Source organism: Gobius niger, assembly GCF_951799975.1.
Source record: "Gobius niger genome assembly, chromosome: 12".
In the NCBI taxonomy this organism is placed as follows: Eukaryota; Metazoa; Chordata; class Actinopteri; order Gobiiformes; family Gobiidae; genus Gobius; species Gobius niger.
The window spans coordinates 12,595,517-12,614,696 of record NC_136863.1 but is presented as its reverse complement, the minus strand read 5'-3'; the positions used below and the strand labels follow the sequence as shown (position 1 = coordinate 12,614,696).

Sequence of the window (19,180 nt, the reverse complement as noted above, 5' to 3'; positions counted from 1 at the left end):
ATGAAAAAGTGAAAAAAAAATGTGATGATAAAGTGACAAAAATGTGTTGAAAAAGAACCAGAGGCAACTACAAAGTGGTGAAAAAGAAACAAAACAGGCAATGAAAAAGTGACAAAAATGTGATGAAAAAGTGGCAAAAAAAGTGATAAAAAGAAACAAAACAGGCAACAAAGTGATGAAAAAGTAATGAAAAGGTTACAGAAATGTGATGAAAAAGTGAAAAAAATGTGATGGTAAAGTGACAAAAATGTGATGAAAAAGAAACAAAACAGGCAATGAAAAAGTGAAAAAAAATGTGATGATAAAGTGACAAAAATGTGATGAAAAAGAACCAGAGGCAACTAAAAGGTGATGAAAAAGAAACAAAACAGGCAACAAAAAAGTGATGAAAAAGTGACAAAAAAGTGACAAAAATGTGATGAAAAAGTGGCAAAAAAAAGTGATGAAAAAGAAACAAAATAGGCAACAAAAAAGTGATGAAAAAGTGACAAAAAAGTGACAAAAATGTGATGAAAATGTGATGAAAAAGTGGCAAAAAAAGTGATGAAAAAGAAACAAAACAGGCAACAAAAAAGTGATAAAAAAGTGACAAAAAAGTGACAAAAATGTGATGAAAAAGTGGCAAAACAAGTGATCAAAAAGAAACAAAACAGGCAACAAAGTGATGAAAAAGTAATGAAAAGGTTACAGAAATGTAATGAAAAAGTGAAAAAAAAAAATGTGATGGTAAAGTGACAAAAATGTGATGAAAAAGAACCAGAGGCAACTAAAAAGTGATGAAAAAGAAACAAAACAGGCAATGAAAAAGTGACAAAAAAGTGATGAAAAAGCGACAAAACAGGCAACAAAAAGTGATGACAAAGCTACAAAAACGCGCAAAAATGTAGGTGACAAAACGCAGCAAAGAAGTGAGGAAAAATGTGGTGACAAGACTTTCTTCGGTCTTTCTTTCAAATGAGGCATTACTCTGGCCTGTAGTCTGTAGGCTCCAGTCCAGAAGCTTTTACATTTGGGTAGCTCAGTTAAGGCGGGGCTTATGAGGTTAATAATAGCCCCACATTATTTCTACTCCCATGTGCACTGTGTATTTTGGTCATTTTTTGGTCATTTTTGTCAATTTGCTTCCATTAGTCCTCGAGTTTGTCCAAAACTGTTGGTGCAAACAAGGGTCAGGTGAGCTCCAAGCAAAAACACATTTTCCCTGGAAGTGCGCCATAGTTCATTTCAAGTGGACCGAATGTGAGCACAAAACTTCTGTATGACTGAGAGCTCGTACAAACATTATTTCAGGTGCACATCTCATTCCTTGTATGTGCTTCCTGCTATCGAACTCTTATATTTTGATGACAGATTTCGAAGTTTGCTTCCTATAAGTACACCCCGGCACGGACAGGAGAAGAGATAGGCTGAGATAGGCTGGTGGTTTATTTTTCCTAACCTGCCACGTCATTGTCTTGTGCTCAGTTGGTGTGGTTGATGCGATGTCCATGAGGCATAAATGTCACTCCGGGGTACGGAGCGCTGTTTACGCTGTTCTCATGACAGGCATCAAACAGTAATAGCCACGGCATGACTCCAATAAATTTAATCTCACCACAACAACTTGATCCATGGTGCTAGCCCCATAGACTGGCACGGAAATAGAACCGACACGTATCCACCTATAGGGGAGTCACAAGGAAAGCAATGTACCTTTTGCGTCGGGAGGAAAGAATATGGGCTGTAGTTGGATTTGTATTTCTTTTGACAGTATCTGACTTAACATCTCGAGCTGAGATTGTGTGGGATTTCTGAGTGCGTTCAAAATAATTGAAACATTTGAAAGTGGGAAGAGGGATATCTAAATGAATAGTTGTGAGTAAGAAAGGAAAAGAATTGTGCAGCTAATAGTCAAGAGGCTGTTGCACTTATGTCAGAACATTGTTTTGTCTTCAGCTTCATGAGTTGATGACAATTTGCTGAATGTCTCTCGCTGCTCTTAGCGCCCTTCCACCCTGTGCTGTCCCGTTGGTTAGAGCCTATGGGCCAAAAAATCCTTTGAAAAAGAAAGGAAACAGTAGTTGTATTATAGATTTACTCAACATAAAAAAAATGGATGACTACCCACTATTTAATTTCATAGTTGTTGTGCAGTTGTGCCACTATTACATGTAAATGATTAAAGGTGCATTATGCAACTTTTTATGTGGAAATAAAAGTTGATATTTGTGCGTATTTGACCTTAGTGACCCAGTGTATGAGTATGAGTGGTTAGCATGGCGCCTTTACTTTTGATCATGGTGGTCTCTCCAAGACAAATTGTTTTGTAGGTTTTCTGGGGAGAGGGTTCGTCAGCAGTAAAAACCCTCTAAACAATTGATCCTGAAGCGTCCTAGAGACACTGTGTCACTGTGACAGAAAGTAAAGGCACCATGCTGACCACTCATACAGCCCCTGGGTCACAACAATGTCAAATATCAACTTTATTTTCCATATAAAAAGTTGCATAATGCACCTTTAAGTTGCTTTGTTATTGCATGTTTATATACCTTCTGAACATTGATTTCCTTACGCAAACCTCTGCGTTTGCAATATAAAGGAATTTCTTGACTCTATAATGCTGTCATACTGTAAGTTTGTCCCAGTGCTTTATTGTTTGAGATGAAGAAAGAAAAGAGTAATGTTGTTTAAATCGTCATCTGGTTGTTTAGCATAGTGGACCTTTCATCTTTCCACTAGTAGTAGCAAGCAGCAGTGACAGAAAGCCTACACCAATATAGTATTAAAAGTCGTGGTCAGAGTAAGCCTGGCTAACGGCAGACTAAAATCACAAGTGATATTTAGTCTGGGGACCGCCAATTCATTTTTTCAGAGGTGTGGTTTACGATCGTCCACAGTCGTTTATTGGGCGCTACGAATGTCTGTCATGTGTCTGCACGTAGCCACAGCCAATCGTATCCGATGACGTATGACGTACCCGCTGTAAACTTTCGAGCTAAACTATTTAGAACACGGCCTTAAGTTTGATCGAAAAATAGCGTTGTGTCTGCTGCTGTCATGTTTGATTCGTAAATATATATCTTTTTTTGAATCTGTAAATAAACTACAAGCTTCCGTATATCGAATAGCTCGTCATCATCTTGCTGTCCCTCCTCGTTCTGTGATTGGTTCCCAAATCCATGCGAAAATTTCGGCCATGGTCCCCAGGCTGCTGTGCAGTTCGAAATGATTCGATCGCACACAGCAGTCTGGCGTTAATATAAATTCATATTGCGTATTACACATTCTATGCCTGACTCTAACCTCACTCTTCACCCTTGCACTCACAACTGTATTTTCAACCGTGCTTGTGATGCAGCCTTGTCAGTAAGTCTAACGGCTCCTCAGGCCGGGTGAGCCACCTGGATGAGGTCAACCTGCAGATGGATGGGAGAGCGGTGAGATAAAAGCCTCTCCAGCTGAGGAGTTCTGTGGGTTTTTTGTTTTTGAGTGTAATGGATTCAATACATACACAAGTGTCAACCACTGTTACGGTTTGACCTTGTTTTTCCCCTCTCCCTACAAATCAGCTGCTTCTCTCAGGTGGCTGGGGTTGACTGTTGATCCCATTGGTGCAAGGGTATAAATACAGGCGATTTGACACTTATGGAACAACATCTCCAAAAGTTTGCCAGCGGCATCCACATATCTGGCTTATGTGTGTCAGCGTGTGCTCTGCGGCCTGACTTCTGGGCTTCCCCTGTGCTCCCATGCAGAGAAAGGTCCCCGAGGGAGGGGACGCCAGCTGAGACAGAAAAACAAGGTGAGAAGCCAGCTGACAAGCATGCACAAAGGCTCAGCTGTTAGTTTTAAAGGGAACATCAGGGGTAAAGACGCTGCCAGGCTATGTTGCAGTCTGGGATTTTTGACGTTTTGAGGGGAAGAAAGATGGAGAGATGGAAGCGTGTTCGTTGGGCGCCTGATGGGTGTGCAATGGTAAGGCTTGACAATAGATGTAATGGCTTTATAAGTTTGTCAAAGTCAGTGGTTCTCAACTGGTGTTGCTCAGGGGTTGGTCTTCAAGCTGTCATGCCTCGACCCAAAACCCATTGTGATTAAAGCAGTACTAAGTAACTCATGCCCTTGAGGCCATGAACGCCACTGCAGGTGTCGTAGCATGTTGCGTTTTTTTACTCATTAATTGTCCGTGAGAATAAATACTATGCTGACAGAACAGACAAAGGGAGAGAGGGATATTGTACATCCATTACACAATTGAGATTTTTTTTCACTCAAACTTGGCTGTAAATACTGTTTAAGTGGCAAAAGCTTTACCCGTTAGCCTGTTAGCTTCTTCTTTGTGATTCCATTAGTGTGATTGGTGACTCTGACCCGGTGGTAGCGAAGTTGCAATTGTGGTTTTCTAGCCAGAGATGAAGGGAGGGAGATGAAAGACCCACTAATAATCCCATTAACACTTATTACCTCCAGAGGGACTACGGAAAGGATTTATTATGGTAAACAAGTTACTTAGAACTGCTTTAATATTCATAATGATAAATGGTCTCCACTTGTTTAGGGTTGGGGTACTTACTGAGAATGCCTCTTCAATATGTGAAAGAATAGGACCCTGCCATTATGTCCTTAGATTGGACTCTTCAGTCACAACACCTTATGTATAAAGTGGCTTGACTCAGAAGGGAATGAATGATAAGTGACATTGATTTTGCTTACCCCCTCATATCATTTGGGCTTGGGACTGGCACTCAGCTTTGCATTGCTATACCTTGTCCCTTCATGCCAGTTCTAAATCTAATCCGCTTTGTTAATACATTTTCAATGGTGTTTACTTTTCCACAGTGAATTTTCTTTCTGTGTGTTTGACAGATTTCCCAACGCAATACTTTTCCTCCCCCCTCTGTGGGTTTGCAATAGGAAGCTTTGACAATAGATGTAATACTCTTGTTAGATTGCGCCGGTGCTTTATTGTTTGAGTTGATAATGGAAGTGAGATAGTATTGGAGGAGATGAAATAAGTTCTGCCGCGCTCCTATCATTGATCTCAGCCGCTCCATATCAGGGCACTTGTCGGCTGAAAAATGACTTGTAAATAAAAATGGGCTGTGTTTAAAATAATTCTTTGCGACCCTTACTCAATTTGATGTTTTTCTTTACGTCAATAGAGGCGTATTATTGTGAAATTCTAGTGTGTCTGTCTTCCCTGGGCATCAATTTGATCTGGAGCCAGGAAAAAAGACTAATAAAAATGATTGACAGCTTGAGAAGGAGCCGGTTTCCCGTTTAGCAAACTCAGGGCTGCAGAAAAGTCACACTGAAATGAAGGTTTTGGCGGAGGTATTGATTCCCAATTCTTGTCTTATGCATTGCACACTACATCTAAATGCTAATATCACAGAGCACTCCAGGTCTGAGCCTTTTTGGGATTTGAAATAGTTATACCTTAGATTTTTTTTTTCTGGGCTTTTAAAGATACCCAAAGCACATCCCTTTGTGTTATCAATTCACTCCACACATTTAGTTGTGATAAGCCATTTCTAAATAGCTTCTTTTGTAGCTGCAGTTGCCCTGAGGCTGTCTGAAAGAAAAGCGCCTGCCTATGTGGCCGGAGGCGGACTGGCCATATGTCCATTCTGGAAGAGCATAGAGGGGCCTCTCAGTTTTCTCCTCAACCTATTACCCCCTGCCTAAACTGAGCTTTACCAGAATCCAATCTACACTGTTGCTCTCCAGTCGAGAAGCTTTTAGATTTGGGCAAAGCCGAAGAAAATGGAGAAAATGCACTCGGTTAAGCAAGGGGGTAAGAGGTTAAGACTTTAAAGGAGCGATGCCTGATTTTACTTCAAGAAATGGAATGGAATTTATAATGTTTGTGGGAGAAAACAGTGTGCGTCAAATTGTAGAACATTTATATCAATTTCAGGCAACTTTCAGGCAATTTTTCTCGCCTTTTTGTGAAAGTGACCCTGAAAAGTGACACTGCAAATTGTGAAATGTGCCACTAAACTTGTCCCTGCAACAAATATATATTAGGAAAGTTTCGAATGAGTTTGGACCACAGCTAACATTTTCATTTAGTGGCTTCCCATTGTTTGCAATTAAAAAATCAGGCACAGGGCCTTTAATCTCTTAACCCCCACCTGTATCAAAAAGTGTCAAAAGAGCAACAGAAACTTGACAAAAAATTGAAAAAAATTGAAAAAAAAAAAAAAAAGGCCCACAAAGAGTAACAGAAAAGATAAAAGATACATTTAGATGAGTCGGTCTTAGCTTTCAAATGAAGTGTTACACTTGCCTATAGGCTGTAACTTTATGGATTTGGGTAAAGCTGGACTGGAGAGTTAGGGCGGGGGTTAAGAGGTTAAGAACATTTTAAATCGTAACTGAACAAATGTTATCATTCTGTGCACTTACATTTGTTTAGAGTGGCCATATCCTTATATGTACAATAGTTTAGTTATACATCATCATTAAAAAAAAAAGATTAGAATTTGTTATTGACCCCAAATATACTGCCTCAGGAATCAGAATCCTGTCTTGCCCAATGACACAACAACAGAGCACTCTTGTCAGAGCACACCTGGGCCACTGTCGAGAATTAGTGCGAAAACTCAATAGAAATTGTATCTTGGGCTTAGCTGCAAAAAGGCACTAGGGACACAGTGAGGAGTTGGAAATGACTTTTTTTCCCTTTTTTTTTGCCCTTAACGTCCTTTTATTCTTCTTTAATACAGGATCAAATATATAAGCTCCCAAGATGACGGACTGGGACCATGAGACAGATGGCCCGAGATCCTCCGTTCCCGATGAGCTGTCCCATCCCCAATCCGAGTATTCTCAGTGGAAGCTTAAACTGTTTAGGGTGAGGTCCATTGAGAAAGCCCCCCTGCCCGTGGAGACGCATTCGGATAAAGAGGAGTTGTCGGGGAACTCTCCGTCTGCAGATCCAAATATAGATAATGGCCTGAGTGCCGGCAGCGTTATGAGGCTGTGTCTCGGAGGGAAGAGTAAGGAGAACGTGGAGGGGCCCGGCCAGAGGGTGGATCGGAAGCTGCAGGAGATGGACACCCACATGCGCCACCTCAGGTAATCACAGTGACACAGCTCCGCACAGAAGACCATTAGGAAGTGCTGTGTGTAGTCTTGTGTGTGTGTTTTGCTGCCTGGCACGGGGACGCCAATGTGAAATGATTTTTCTTTTACTTGTGGAAGAAGTAGTATGTTTTCTACAAATCTATTATACAATCCTTTCTGCATGGATCATTCGGAGAAGCTGAATGAAGCACATGAAGTAACACTTAATAGTGCTACACTTGCTCCATTAAAAGTGGCAACAGTCAATAATGATTAAAAACAGTCCAAGGCTTTAACAATAATGGAATGGAAGGAATGAAAATAACATTAAACAAATCATTTCAGAAATCATTTCTTTGATAAGTACTTAATGTAAAATTAGTCACATGGATTAATTTATTTGCGCTTGCTTTTGAATATATCTCAAGGACACTTTTTCAATACTTTATCAAGAAATCATCAAACAGTTGCAAACACTCTGTGCATAACTTCAGATCACAACAACGCTGCCCAAGAAGGGACTTCCTGTTTCGATCCAGCACACCAAAATAAAAGCACACTTATTCACTAGTTCAGCAGTTCATTAGTTCAACTACTAACAGACAAAATTATATTCTTATATTCTTGTAATGTTGCAAGTACCTGCTGAACTAATCAATGAGACGGTGTGCTGGATCGAAACAGGAAGTCAATTCTTGGGGCGGCGTTGCTATGATTTTAAATGATGCACAGAGTCAATTAGTCAGCATGCATTGTATTTCAATATCAATGTATCTTAAATTTGTTCTTTTGTCCTTTTTTTCCCTAGGTACCTGTGTCGCCTGTGTGGGACCGCTCTGAGGAAAGTCAAAGGCCCGGCACACGATGTCCAAGGTGATCTGGATAGTGTGAGCAGAACTAGCCTCCGTAAAATGGGCTGCCGGTTCGCCACCTGGCCAGAGGTCATCCACAAAGTCTTTAAAGTGGACGTGACTGAGGATATCGAATCAGTGCACCCTCTGTCTTTCTGCCATCGCTGCTGGATGGTCGTCATACGTGGGGGCGGTTTTTGCAGCTTTTCCCGGACCAGTGTCCCTGAATGGAAGCCCCACTCCTCCTCCTGCAACCTCTGTTCCCCCAGGAAGTCTTCGTTCCAGCGGACTGGAAGGAAGAGGAAAAGAGGGCTCCCTCGGGCTCACAGCTTGCCCAAACGGACCAGGTGGGAGTACAGTGACAGCATTGTAATTGGTGAGAGGCGAGTTTTGAAACCATTTGGCGAGCACAACCACAGCTCAGTGCTCAGGGACTGTAAAAAATCCAGTGTCCAGAGAGAGGAATGGGTGCGGAATATCACCCACTGTCAGAGGGACCACCTGAGTGCCAAGCTAGTCTCCGAGGGCCTTCCGGTTGACTTCCTTTTCGCTTTTACCTGCGCGGTATGTGACCACCTGCTCTCTGACCCGCTCCAGTCTCCCTGCGGGCACCTCTTCTGCCGCAGCTGCATCACAAAATACACTCACGCGCTTGGACCCCGCTGCCCGGCCTGCAACTCATCCTGTACCTCTGATGACCTCACCTCACCTGCCAAGAGCTTCTTATCAGCTCTGCATTCTCTGCCTCTGCTCTGCCCCCGAGGCTGTAGCGAGCATGTGAGCCTGGACTCGTTTAAAACACACTGCCTGGGCCACGAACTGGGAGATCAGAAGGAGAAGCCGTCAGAAGCGGACTACCTGCTGATCAATAAGGGGGGGAGACCTCGGCAACACCTGCTGTCGCTAACTCGACGCGCACAGAAGCATCGACTGAAGGAGCTAAAGAACCAAGTGAAGGCGTTCGCGGATAAAGAGGAAGGAGGTGACGTGAAGGCTGTGTGCCTGACATTGTTCCTGCTGGCTTTGCGATCTGGCAATGAGCACAGGAAGGCTGATGAGCTGGAGGCCCTGATGCAAGGTGAGATCATTATCATAATAAAGAAGAAAAAAAAAAATCAAACACACATTTCCTCATTGATTTTTATAGAATTTAATCTCGGAAAATACACTGAGCTGAAAAAGTTTCCTTCTTTGACGAGATGAGAAACTTTTCTCTGTATTGAAAAGCATTTTATTGTTGTCCATGCCTCCTTTTTCCTGTGAGCAGCCTAGCCCCCCTCCTCCGTTCACCCTCTTCTTTCTTTCTACCCACTGTGGCTGTCTTGCTGCCTGTCTATCACTCTCTCTTTCTCACACCCCCTTTAATGCACAATAACAACTCTAGTGAAGGGCCTGTTAGAATCAAAACAACATCAGCCATGCTTGTATCTGCAAATTACACAGACAGCGGCATGGGCCTCTCTGGGGAATAGAAGCCAGCTGCTGTCTGTTTTCATCTCCAGCCAATACATCACTTTTGCCAGCATCACGATTCACCCCTCTTTCCCCTTATAACATTTCGAAATTAGGAAATATTGGATTTTGTAATCACAGGCTTCTGACAATGATATATTCGCGATGGGGTGTTAAAATCTGGAAATCTCTCTGCCTCAATGCATTTGTGAATTTGAAAGTGTGATATCGCAAAAAAAGATGCCTTGGATTGTTTCAAAGCAAAAGCGCTGAGTTCCCGCTGCTGCTGTTGTTGTTGTTCTGTGATAAATAATTCTCTCCACGTCTCTATCCTGTGCTTTGTTATGCCACATTTTGAACACTGCATTATGTAATAGTTCAAAATGTAAGACGATCTCATCTTAATTATGTGAAAAAACAAACACATTTTGTAATACAGTCAATGTATTTTGATATACAGTATACAGTGTGTTACTCCATATTCTTCTGGTAGTTTGTACTGCAAGTAAGACTCTTCATTCATCATGTGCAGTTTCACTAGCCATTCTTAATCATTTAGAAGCACCAAAATGGACAAAATATACAAACCCTGTGTCTGAAAGTTTGGCTCTAATGGTGTTCTTTGGTTGGGATTTAAATAATATGTATGTTTGTTCTCTCTCTCCAGGCAGAGGCTTCAGTCTGCACCCTGCTGTTTGCCTGGCCATTCGGGTCAACACGTTCCTGAGCTGCAGCCAGTACCACAAAATGTACCGCACCGTCAAAGCCACCAGCGGGCGCCAGATCTTCCAGCCTCTGCACTCTCTCCGAGCTGCCGAGAAGGAGCTCTTACCCGGCTTCCACGGCTTTGAGTGGCAGCCGGCTCTCAAAAACGTCTCCCCGTGTTGCAACGTAGGCATTATTAACGGACTCTCGGGATGGACGTCTGCGCTGGATGACGCCCCTGCTGACACCATCACTCGACGCTTCCGCTATGATGTGGCGCTGGTGTCGGCGCTCAAAGATCTCGAGGAGGACATTGTGGAGGGGCTGAGAGACAGCGGACTGGATGACAGCGTGTGCACCTCGGGCTTCAGTGTAATGATCAAGGAGTCGTGCGATGGCATGGGCGATGTCAGCGAGAAACACGGCGGAGGGCCCGCTCTCCCCGAAAAAGCAGTCCGTTTCTCCTTCACCATCATGTCAGTGACTTTGGTGCAGGATGACAAGGAGGGGGAGGTGACCATCTTCACGGAACCCAAGCCAAACTCAGAGCTGTCTTGTAAGCCCCTCTGCCTCATGTTTGTGGATGAATCCGACCACGAGACCCTTACAGCCGTCTTGAGTCCCATAGTGGCAGAACGCAATGCCATGAAGAACAGCAGATTGATCCTGTCCATTGGCGGCCTACCTCGCTCGTTCCGCTTCCACTTTAGGGGGACAGGCTACGACGAGAAGATGGTCCGCGAAATGGAGGGGCTAGAGGCGTCCGGCTCCACTTACGTCTGCACACTTTGCGACACCACTCGGGCGGAGGCGTCTCAAAACATGGTTCTGCACTCCATCACCCGCAGCCATGAGGAGAACCTAGAGCGCTATGAAATCTGGAGAAAAAACCCATACTCAGAATCTGTAGATGAGCTTCGCGACAGGGTCAAAGGCGTCTCCGCTAAGCCATTCATGGAGACCCAACCCACGCTAGACGCTTTGCACTGCGACATCGGCAACGCCACTGAGTTCTACAAAATCTTCCAGGATGAGATCGGGGAGGTGTACTCGAAGGTGAACCCCAGTCGGGAGGAGCGGCGCAGCTGGAGAACGGCCCTGGATAAACAGTTGCGGCAGAAGCTGCGGCTCAAGCCTGTAATGAGGATGAATGGGAACTATGCCCGCAAGCTGATGACCCAGGAGGCCGCGGAGGCCGTGTGCGAGCTGGTGCCCACTGAGGAGCGGAGGGAGGCCCTCAGGGAGCTCATGAGGCTGTATATCCAGATGAAGCCCGTCTGGAGAGCCACCTGCCCATCAAAGGAGTGCCCCGACCAGCTGTGCCGATACAGCTTCAACTCCCAGAAATTCGCCGACCTCCTCTCCTCCACCTTCAAATACAGGTACAACGGAAAGATTACCAATTACCTGCACAAAACCTTGGCCCACGTCCCGGAGATTATCGAGAGAGATGGGTCCATTGGGGCATGGGCCAGCGAGGGGAATGAGTCGGCAAACAAACTGTTCAGGAGGTTCAGGAAAATGAACGCACGTCAGTCTAAAGTGTTTGAGCTGGAGGATGTGTTGAAGCATCACTGGTTGTACACATCCAAGTACTTGCAGAAGTTTATGGAAGCGCATAAGGACTCAGCCAAAGCTCTGGAGGCTGTCATTGACCCAGAGGATGTTAGAAATGAAGAGAATGCGTCTTTGGATGTCATGGACTTTTAAAGTGCTATAACTTGCATCTGAAAATATCCTTAGTTAGATATAGCATTGTTTTTTTCTACAATAGCTCCTGCTGAATCAATGGCTGTATTTTTGTGCATAGAACTTGAACTACAGGTGTTGTTTGCAATTGTGTAGGTGGCATAGCACAACACCGAGACCCGTGCAATAATCTTATGTTCGGTTTTTCTGAACAGATGTATATTTTCTTATTTCATGAAAATAAAGACATTTCTTTATTGTTTCTTTCAAGCAAAACTGCGCTATTAAGCTCAGTTAACTTACTTTAGAGAGAGCAACACAGAGCTCTTTCTCCCAGCCTCAGTAGCAAGACTTTTTTGGTGAAATATGACACAGTTTATTGTATTGCAACAATTTGACACATTTACGAATTTATATGTGCGGGGGATATTTATGAAAGCGCTGTAAGTCATAGTGGGGGAAATTGTGTTAAAAAGAGCACATTTGCGGCCACTGTATTAATATATCATTTGAGCTCCAGACGAAATGCAATCACAGAGACCTGAATGTTCTTTGTTTTGCGAGTGCCCTCAGAAGAAGATTACTTTAGTGCTTTATCGGAGAATCCCTGAGGGGTGATGTTAGGTAACTGAACCAATTTTTATCTCTTTTTGGGGTTTTGCACCGTGGAAGACTGATGCTTTGTATTCTGTATGGTGAACAAATCTAATGACCTTTTTATTGATATGATAAAACTTAAAGGGAGCGCTATTAATGCGGCCACACAGACCATTGTTTCCTCTAACCTGGCTTGTTTGATTTCTTTCTTGTGGAGGCCTGACAGAAAGAGGGATGAGCTGCAACTCCAAAGACGCGATTTAAACGGAATTGATTGATTGATTGTATTGTCTTTGCCTCTGCCCTCGCCATTTCCATCTGTGACAGGCAATTTTGTATTCAGTATTTGATGGAATGTTTTATTTTATTGTACTGTCATAATTTAACACACACGACAGCAGTGAAATTCATTTTGCGGCGGAGGCCCTCCCCATAATAACTGCATGTTTGGGATTGCAGCAAGTTTTGTATCTAGTTGTTGAATGTTGATGGATGACTCACTCTTTCACTTCCTGACGTCTATTGCCTCATTTTGTGTTGCCAGTTGCCACATACACTTGATAGAGGTTTTTTATTTTGTTAAAGAAAACATTTTTTTTACTTTCAGATGTTCCCACCATTTAACAGATTCTTCCACCAATTTCTGTCTGTTGCTCTCATAAATTGTACTGCCATTAATCTGTGCTTTCATCAAATCATGCCACATTAAAGGCATTTTTGTTGAATTAAACATGAGTTGGAGAGTCAAGGAAGATGTTTCTTAAATAAATAATTTTGACAACAAACTGCTGGGTTCATTCATCTTGTCTCATTTTATTATCTGATGCACATCGGAGGAGGATCGGAGGAGGAAGATAAGCAGCAATAATAGTCATTGTAGAGAAATTGTTGCAGCGAGTTGAAAGTGTTAAAGACTTATGATACAAAATTCAGACATAAGTCTCACATACTTTCATGCCAAGTATAAATTTGGCCAATGAAATAAGCTTTCCTTTTAGCTGTGGCTGCACTCATATACAGTGGTATGCATAAGTACGGGTCCCCCTTTAACTTTTCGACATTTTGCCATACTATGGACCATAAACATAAATATATTTCATTCATTATTCATTTATTTTCATTTTTATGTGAAAGACAAGTGATACATAATCATGAAGTGAAGTGAACTTTATATATGATTTAGATTTTTTTTTATAAATTGAAAAACTGAAAAGTGTGATGTGCAAAAGTACAGGCACCCTTTCCTTTTTGTGCAACTAATTTCCTTCAGCAGTGGGAATTTCTGAATGATCACATTTTGACCTAATGACTAAATAGAGTCTGCCTGTGAATAATCTAATGTCAGTTCAAATACAGCTGCTCTGTGATGGTCTCAGAGGTCTGTTAAGAGACTATTGGGGAGCAGACAGCATCATGAAGTCCAAGAACACACCAGACAGGTCTGGGATAAAGTTGTTTAGAAGTGTAAAGCTAGGTTAGGTTATTAAAAAAATTCGAAAGCTTTGAACATCTCTCAAAGTACAGTTAAAAAAGTTAAAAGGGGGCCCATACTTATGCATACCACTCGAACAGTAAATAATTTCCTTTTCCCTGAAAAATCAATAAACATGTCTACATCAGCATCCATCTTCAGTGTGTAAAAAAATGTGTATGGCTTGGATGCATTTTAACATTTCTGTTAGACGTCTCTAAGAACTTGTTTGTGTATTCAATTTTCCCAATAAAAATACGAGTTATGATTTCAAGGCAAAGGAAGAAGAAAACATACAAAAACAATTGTGAATTTGTTTTATTAAGAGGGAATTTTTATCTGAACAAGTAACATATCATTGACATGTACAATATATTAATGGCAAATATCAAAAATATTATCAGTAGATAATCCCCACAAATATATCTATTGCCTATATATTTTATTACTCATTACGTCTGGGGAATGAAACAACCTTTATCACAATGTAAATACTCAATACTCATCCCTGTAAATAAAAAATGGAAAGCTGGAAGCATCAAGAAGAGCATTTGGTGGGAATTGCCTATTGCCTCATTTTGTGTTGCCAGTTGCCACATACACTTGATAGAGGTTTTTTATTTTGTTAAAGAAAACATTATTTTACTTTCAGATGTTCCCACCATTTAACAGATTCTTCCACCAATTTCTGTCTGTTGCTCTCATAAACCGTACTGCCATTAATCTGTGCTTTCATCAAATCATGCCACATTAAAGGCATTTTTGTTGAATTAAACATGAGTTGGAGAGTCAAGGAAGATGTTTCTTAAATAATAATTTTGACAACAAACTGCTGGGTTCATTCGTCTTGTCTCATTTTATTATCTGATGCACATCGGAGGAGGATCGGAGGAGGAAGATAAGCAGCACGCATAATAGTCATTGTAGAGAAATTGTTGCAGCGAGTTGAAAGTGTTAAAGACTTATGGTACAAAATTCAGACATAAGTCTCACATACTTTCATGCCAAGTATAAATTTGGCCAATGAAATAAGCTTTCCTTTTAGCTGTGGCTGCACTCATATACAGTGGTATGCATAAGTACGAGTCCCCCTTTAACTTTTCGACATTTTGCCATACTATGGACCATAAACATGAATATATTTCATTCATTATTCATTTATTTTCATTTTTATGTGAAAGACAAGTGATACATAATCATGAAGTGAAATGAACTTTATATATGATTTAGAGTTTTTTTTTATAAATTAAAAAACTGAAAAGTGTGATGTGCAAAAGTACAGGCACCCTTTCCTTTTCGTGCAACTAATTTCCTTCAGCAGTGGGGATTTCTGAATGATCACATTTTGACCTAATGACTAAATAGAGTCTGCCTGTGTATAATCTAAAGTCAATTCAAATACAGCTGCTCTGTGATGGTCTCAGAGGTCTGTTAAGAGACTATTGGGGAGCAGACAGCATCATGAAGTCCAAGAACACACCAGACAGGTCTGGGGTAAAGTTGTTTAGAAGTGTAAAGCTGGGTTAGGTTAAGTACAGTTAAAAAAGTTAAAAGGGGGCCCATACTTATGCATACCACTCGTACAGTAAATAATTTCCTTTTCCCTGAAAAATCAATAAACATGTCTACATCAGCATCCATCTTCAGTGTGTAAAAAATGTGTATGGCTTGGATGCATTTTAACATTTCTGTTAGACGTCTCTAAGAACTTGTTTGTGTATTCAATTTTCCCAATAAAAACACGAGTTATGATTTCAAGGCAAAGGAAGAAGAAAAAATACAAAAACAATTGTGAATTGGTTTTATTAAGAGGGAATTTTTATCTGAACAAGTAACATATCATTGACATGCACAATATATGAAAATGGCAAATATCAAAAATATTATCAGTAGATAATCCCCACAAATATATCTATAGCCTATATGTATTTTATTACTCATTACGTCTGGGGAATGAAACAACCTTTATCACAATGTAAATACTCAATACTCATCCCTGTAAATAAAAAATGGTATCTACATTGGTATTCATACATAACAAACTCCATCTTTCAAAATGCATCTTCACAGTACATCAAACTAGTCATGGAATAGTCTTTTGCAGAAGCTCTTTGTGGCTGGTGTCATATTGATAGTGTGCGGTGTTCTCCGGAGCTTCACTTTCACGGGCGTCCTCCTTATGGACAAGTTATGCCGTGGCGGAGTTTCCTCTTGGTGGGGCAGCCCTCCATGGTCCTGGCAAAAGTACTTCATACTGCCCTGGGATAATTTCAACAGCAGGTTCTCTGAAAGCTCCATGCACTGAGCGTGGACCCAGTGCCCCTCCTCTCCCCGCGAGCAGAAGATCATGGCAGGACGATGTAGCTCGGTGGAGTAGTACGGCTCCCAGGTGTTTGGATCTATCTGACAACCGAGACAGCATTTGATCCAGTATCCTGTTTGAGATTCATCCTCTTCATCATCCTCATTATACTTGTCAGACACTTCGTCGCTGCTGTCTTCGAGCTCATGTGGTTCCCGTCCAAAGTACAGCTCTTCTGAATCTTCAAGCGGAGGAGAATCGTCAAAATCTGTTGACTCTTGACTGCAACCTTGGATCGCATCTTGTTCTTTCCCATCTGCATCATCTTGCGTTTGAAAACTCACTTGATAAAGGCAGTGTGTTTCACTTTGGGACCCTTTTCCTTCTGTCGGCACTGCTAGCAAAGCTTTACCCTCCCCAGCGCTGCCACCGAACCACGTGCGGCTGTGACTAATATCTGCCGTCCACTTTGGTGCTTCCAGAGCTTCAAAATGGATTCCCTTTTCATCCAAAGTCACTTCACTGCACTCCATTCTCTTTTGCGAATCAGACTTGTAACCCCCCAAGACAATGTACTTATGCAAATGACCTGTGCGAGTGATGATGGCGCTAGAAATGGAAACACCATTGTCAAAAGCTTGGCAAGTAAGCAGTGGGCTTCCTTGCAAAAGTTCTATTTTCAATCGACAAAGTCTTGGAGGTCTAGAATCAGAAGTAATTGAGTGACCGCCGATGAAGTAGATGCAGTCTTCTCTTGCAATTGAGAGATGGAAGGACTGGCCCTCATGAAGTTCTGGCAAGGAATAAGCTGAAACGCAACCAAACTCTAATTCGAATAGGAAGACTTGTGGTGGACAATCAACAACGCTGTTCCAGTTTTCCGTAGTGCGCTCCACTCCTGGCATGTATGATCTGCCGCCGAATAAAACATAAGCTGTTTTGCCCCGACTTTGCACTACGTTGAGGGTATGACCGTATCTTGCGCTGGGAACTTCGCCGACCAATTCCTTTTCCTTGCATCTCAATGTCAGTTTCCGATTGCACCCGCGGCTATCTACACTTAGGACGTACAAGCTCGAGGAGATCTCGTTGTTTGGGGTGCGGCCGCCGTGGATAACATAGCTTTCGGGCAGGCCATCGTAAGGGTCAAGGCGGCAGACGGCAGGGCAGCGCAAAGGGGGCAGATAGCAGGAGTCATTGGAGAAGGCGATCGGTCTTAGCTTCATCTCCCCACTTTTGAATCGAATGCTGAAGATCCCGGTTGGGCATGAGCGTTTGGGCCAGCCTTTTTGACCAAACAACAGCAACTCGCCGTCCAGCTGCAGCAGAGAGCAGCCTGGTTGTAATAGGCCGGCACAGTTGACTGGAGTTAATGGCTGTAGAGTCATAGTGCGCCAGGTGCCTGCAACAAAACAACACTTGTCAGTCAGCTGGAGAGTGTTTTCAAGAGGGGGGGCTTTGAAATGTTGACTTCCTGTTATGGCCACAGGAGAAGGAAAACATTGAGCGTAATGTTAGGCTTCAGTTTGCCTTGTTGTTTGTGATAGTTTCAGAGTCAGGGACAGATCTACCACTTTGGTGCTACGGGTGACAATTCCTAAGGGAGGGGCAAACACTTTGGCCAGTAGCATCAGTACTTTTTAAAACCACCAACGTAAAGGCTGGAATACATTGAATTTTGACACTGGGAGTTGTAAAATCTACCAGAATGTATAAGGGGCAGCAAAGCTTTAGTGCAAAACAGCGCTTCTAATGATTAGACTATAGATTTGTTGAACTCGCAGCACACCATGCACATCATAATTGGACACATATACAGACGTCCGCTGGAAGGAATAATATGCTCTCAGAAAGTGAAAAGGTAAAATGTGCCACTCCATTAAAGTATTATAGCACTAACAAACAAATATGCACATGCTTTTGAGCAGCCTTTTGAGTCTGATCTACAACAAAAATGCCGTTCCCCCCGAGGACACAAAAAAAATGAATAAACGCTATTTGTCAAAGTAGATTACTAAATGCATTTTCCATATTGAGCAATTTGCCCTATCTGCTCCTTTTCATTTGTTCTGCCATTATTATTATGCTCGCCAACTTGCACAACGGCATTGCATTGACAGTTACAGCCTCATTAGCCTCTGAGTCCAATACAATCTGTGTTTGACATCATTTCTAGCCAAGCACTCGGTTTTAGACAACTCAAAACATTAAAATTAATAGAAATAGATTGTTTGAAATGTTCTGTTTGCTTACCTCGAGGCCAGAGTGGGAGCGTGGATGGTTTACGAGTGACTGCTGTGTGGCTTCACTCTAACAAAGGAAGACAGTGGGAGAATTTGTAAGGCTTGGGTGCTTCACAAACACTTCCAGACTTTGAGGTTAACTGTGTGTGACTGCAGCTTAGTGGCAGGTGCCGCCTCGGTGCCTTCAGAGTCACATCAATGAGATCAGCCACAATCACTTGTAACTCAGGAGATACCGGGGCCAGAGTGAGAGTTCAACTATTAATACAGTTTTTGGATGAACCGGGATTACAATAAAACGTCAAAGATCATGAGGGTAGTGGTGCTTGCTAGATTCACCTGGTTGCACTTTGAGTGAGTCTTATATTTCTGTGAGAGAGAGATTGTTTGTGAGCATCTGTCTCCGAATGTGATCCCCACAAAAAGCGCATGCCCAGCTCACCTCAGCAGCTCACTCAAAAGGGATGCAGAGCGGACATTTTTGAGAATTTAGCCATATTACTACGTTGTACCTTCACCGAAAACATACTTGCAGTAACATTCTTATTCATTGACGCAACCACAAGATCATTAAAGAACAATCTTTGTTCATAAAATTTCCATACACAAACATTAAATTGAGGCTGAGTTGCCAGCAAGTTTCTAAGCCACAATTTTGCGTATGTCCATGTTAAAGCAGTACTAAGCAGTGTTAATTTTGACAACATATTTTAATTTAGTTTTAGTCTTAGTCTTTTGACTAAAATGTAATTTAATTTTAGTCGAGATTCAGTCAAAAAAATCGTTTCAATTTTAGTCTAGTTTTAGTCGACTAAATTTA

The 19,180-nt window shown here is 42.1% G+C and overlaps 2 protein-coding genes across 2 annotated transcripts; one reads left to right on the top strand and one right to left on the bottom strand.

The window, feature by feature from the left end:
• Window positions 1–3,857: 3,857 nt before the first annotated feature.
• rag1 (recombination activating 1) lies at window positions 3,858–11,768 on the top strand (the record flags this gene model as incomplete). Its single annotated transcript, XM_079568372.1, has 4 exons — window positions 3,858–3,954; window positions 6,711–7,062; window positions 7,859–8,979; window positions 10,021–11,768. The coding sequence occupies exons 2-4, from the start codon at window positions 6,734–6,736 to the stop codon at window positions 11,766–11,768; spliced, it is 3,198 nt and encodes a 1,065-aa protein (XP_079424498.1). The 5' UTR covers window positions 3,858–3,954; window positions 6,711–6,733.
• A 4,074-nt stretch (window positions 11,769–15,842) lies between these two features.
• On the bottom strand, window positions 15,843–18,493 carry rag2 (recombination activating gene 2). The gene is made up of 2 exons (XM_079567339.1): window positions 18,371–18,493; window positions 15,843–17,519 (listed from the first exon to the last, which is right to left on the bottom strand). The coding sequence occupies exon 2, from the start codon at window positions 17,503–17,505 to the stop codon at window positions 15,895–15,897; it is 1,611 nt and encodes a 536-aa protein (XP_079423465.1). The 5' UTR covers window positions 17,506–17,519; window positions 18,371–18,493; the 3' UTR covers window positions 15,843–15,894.
• Window positions 18,494–19,180: the final 687 nt, after the last annotated feature.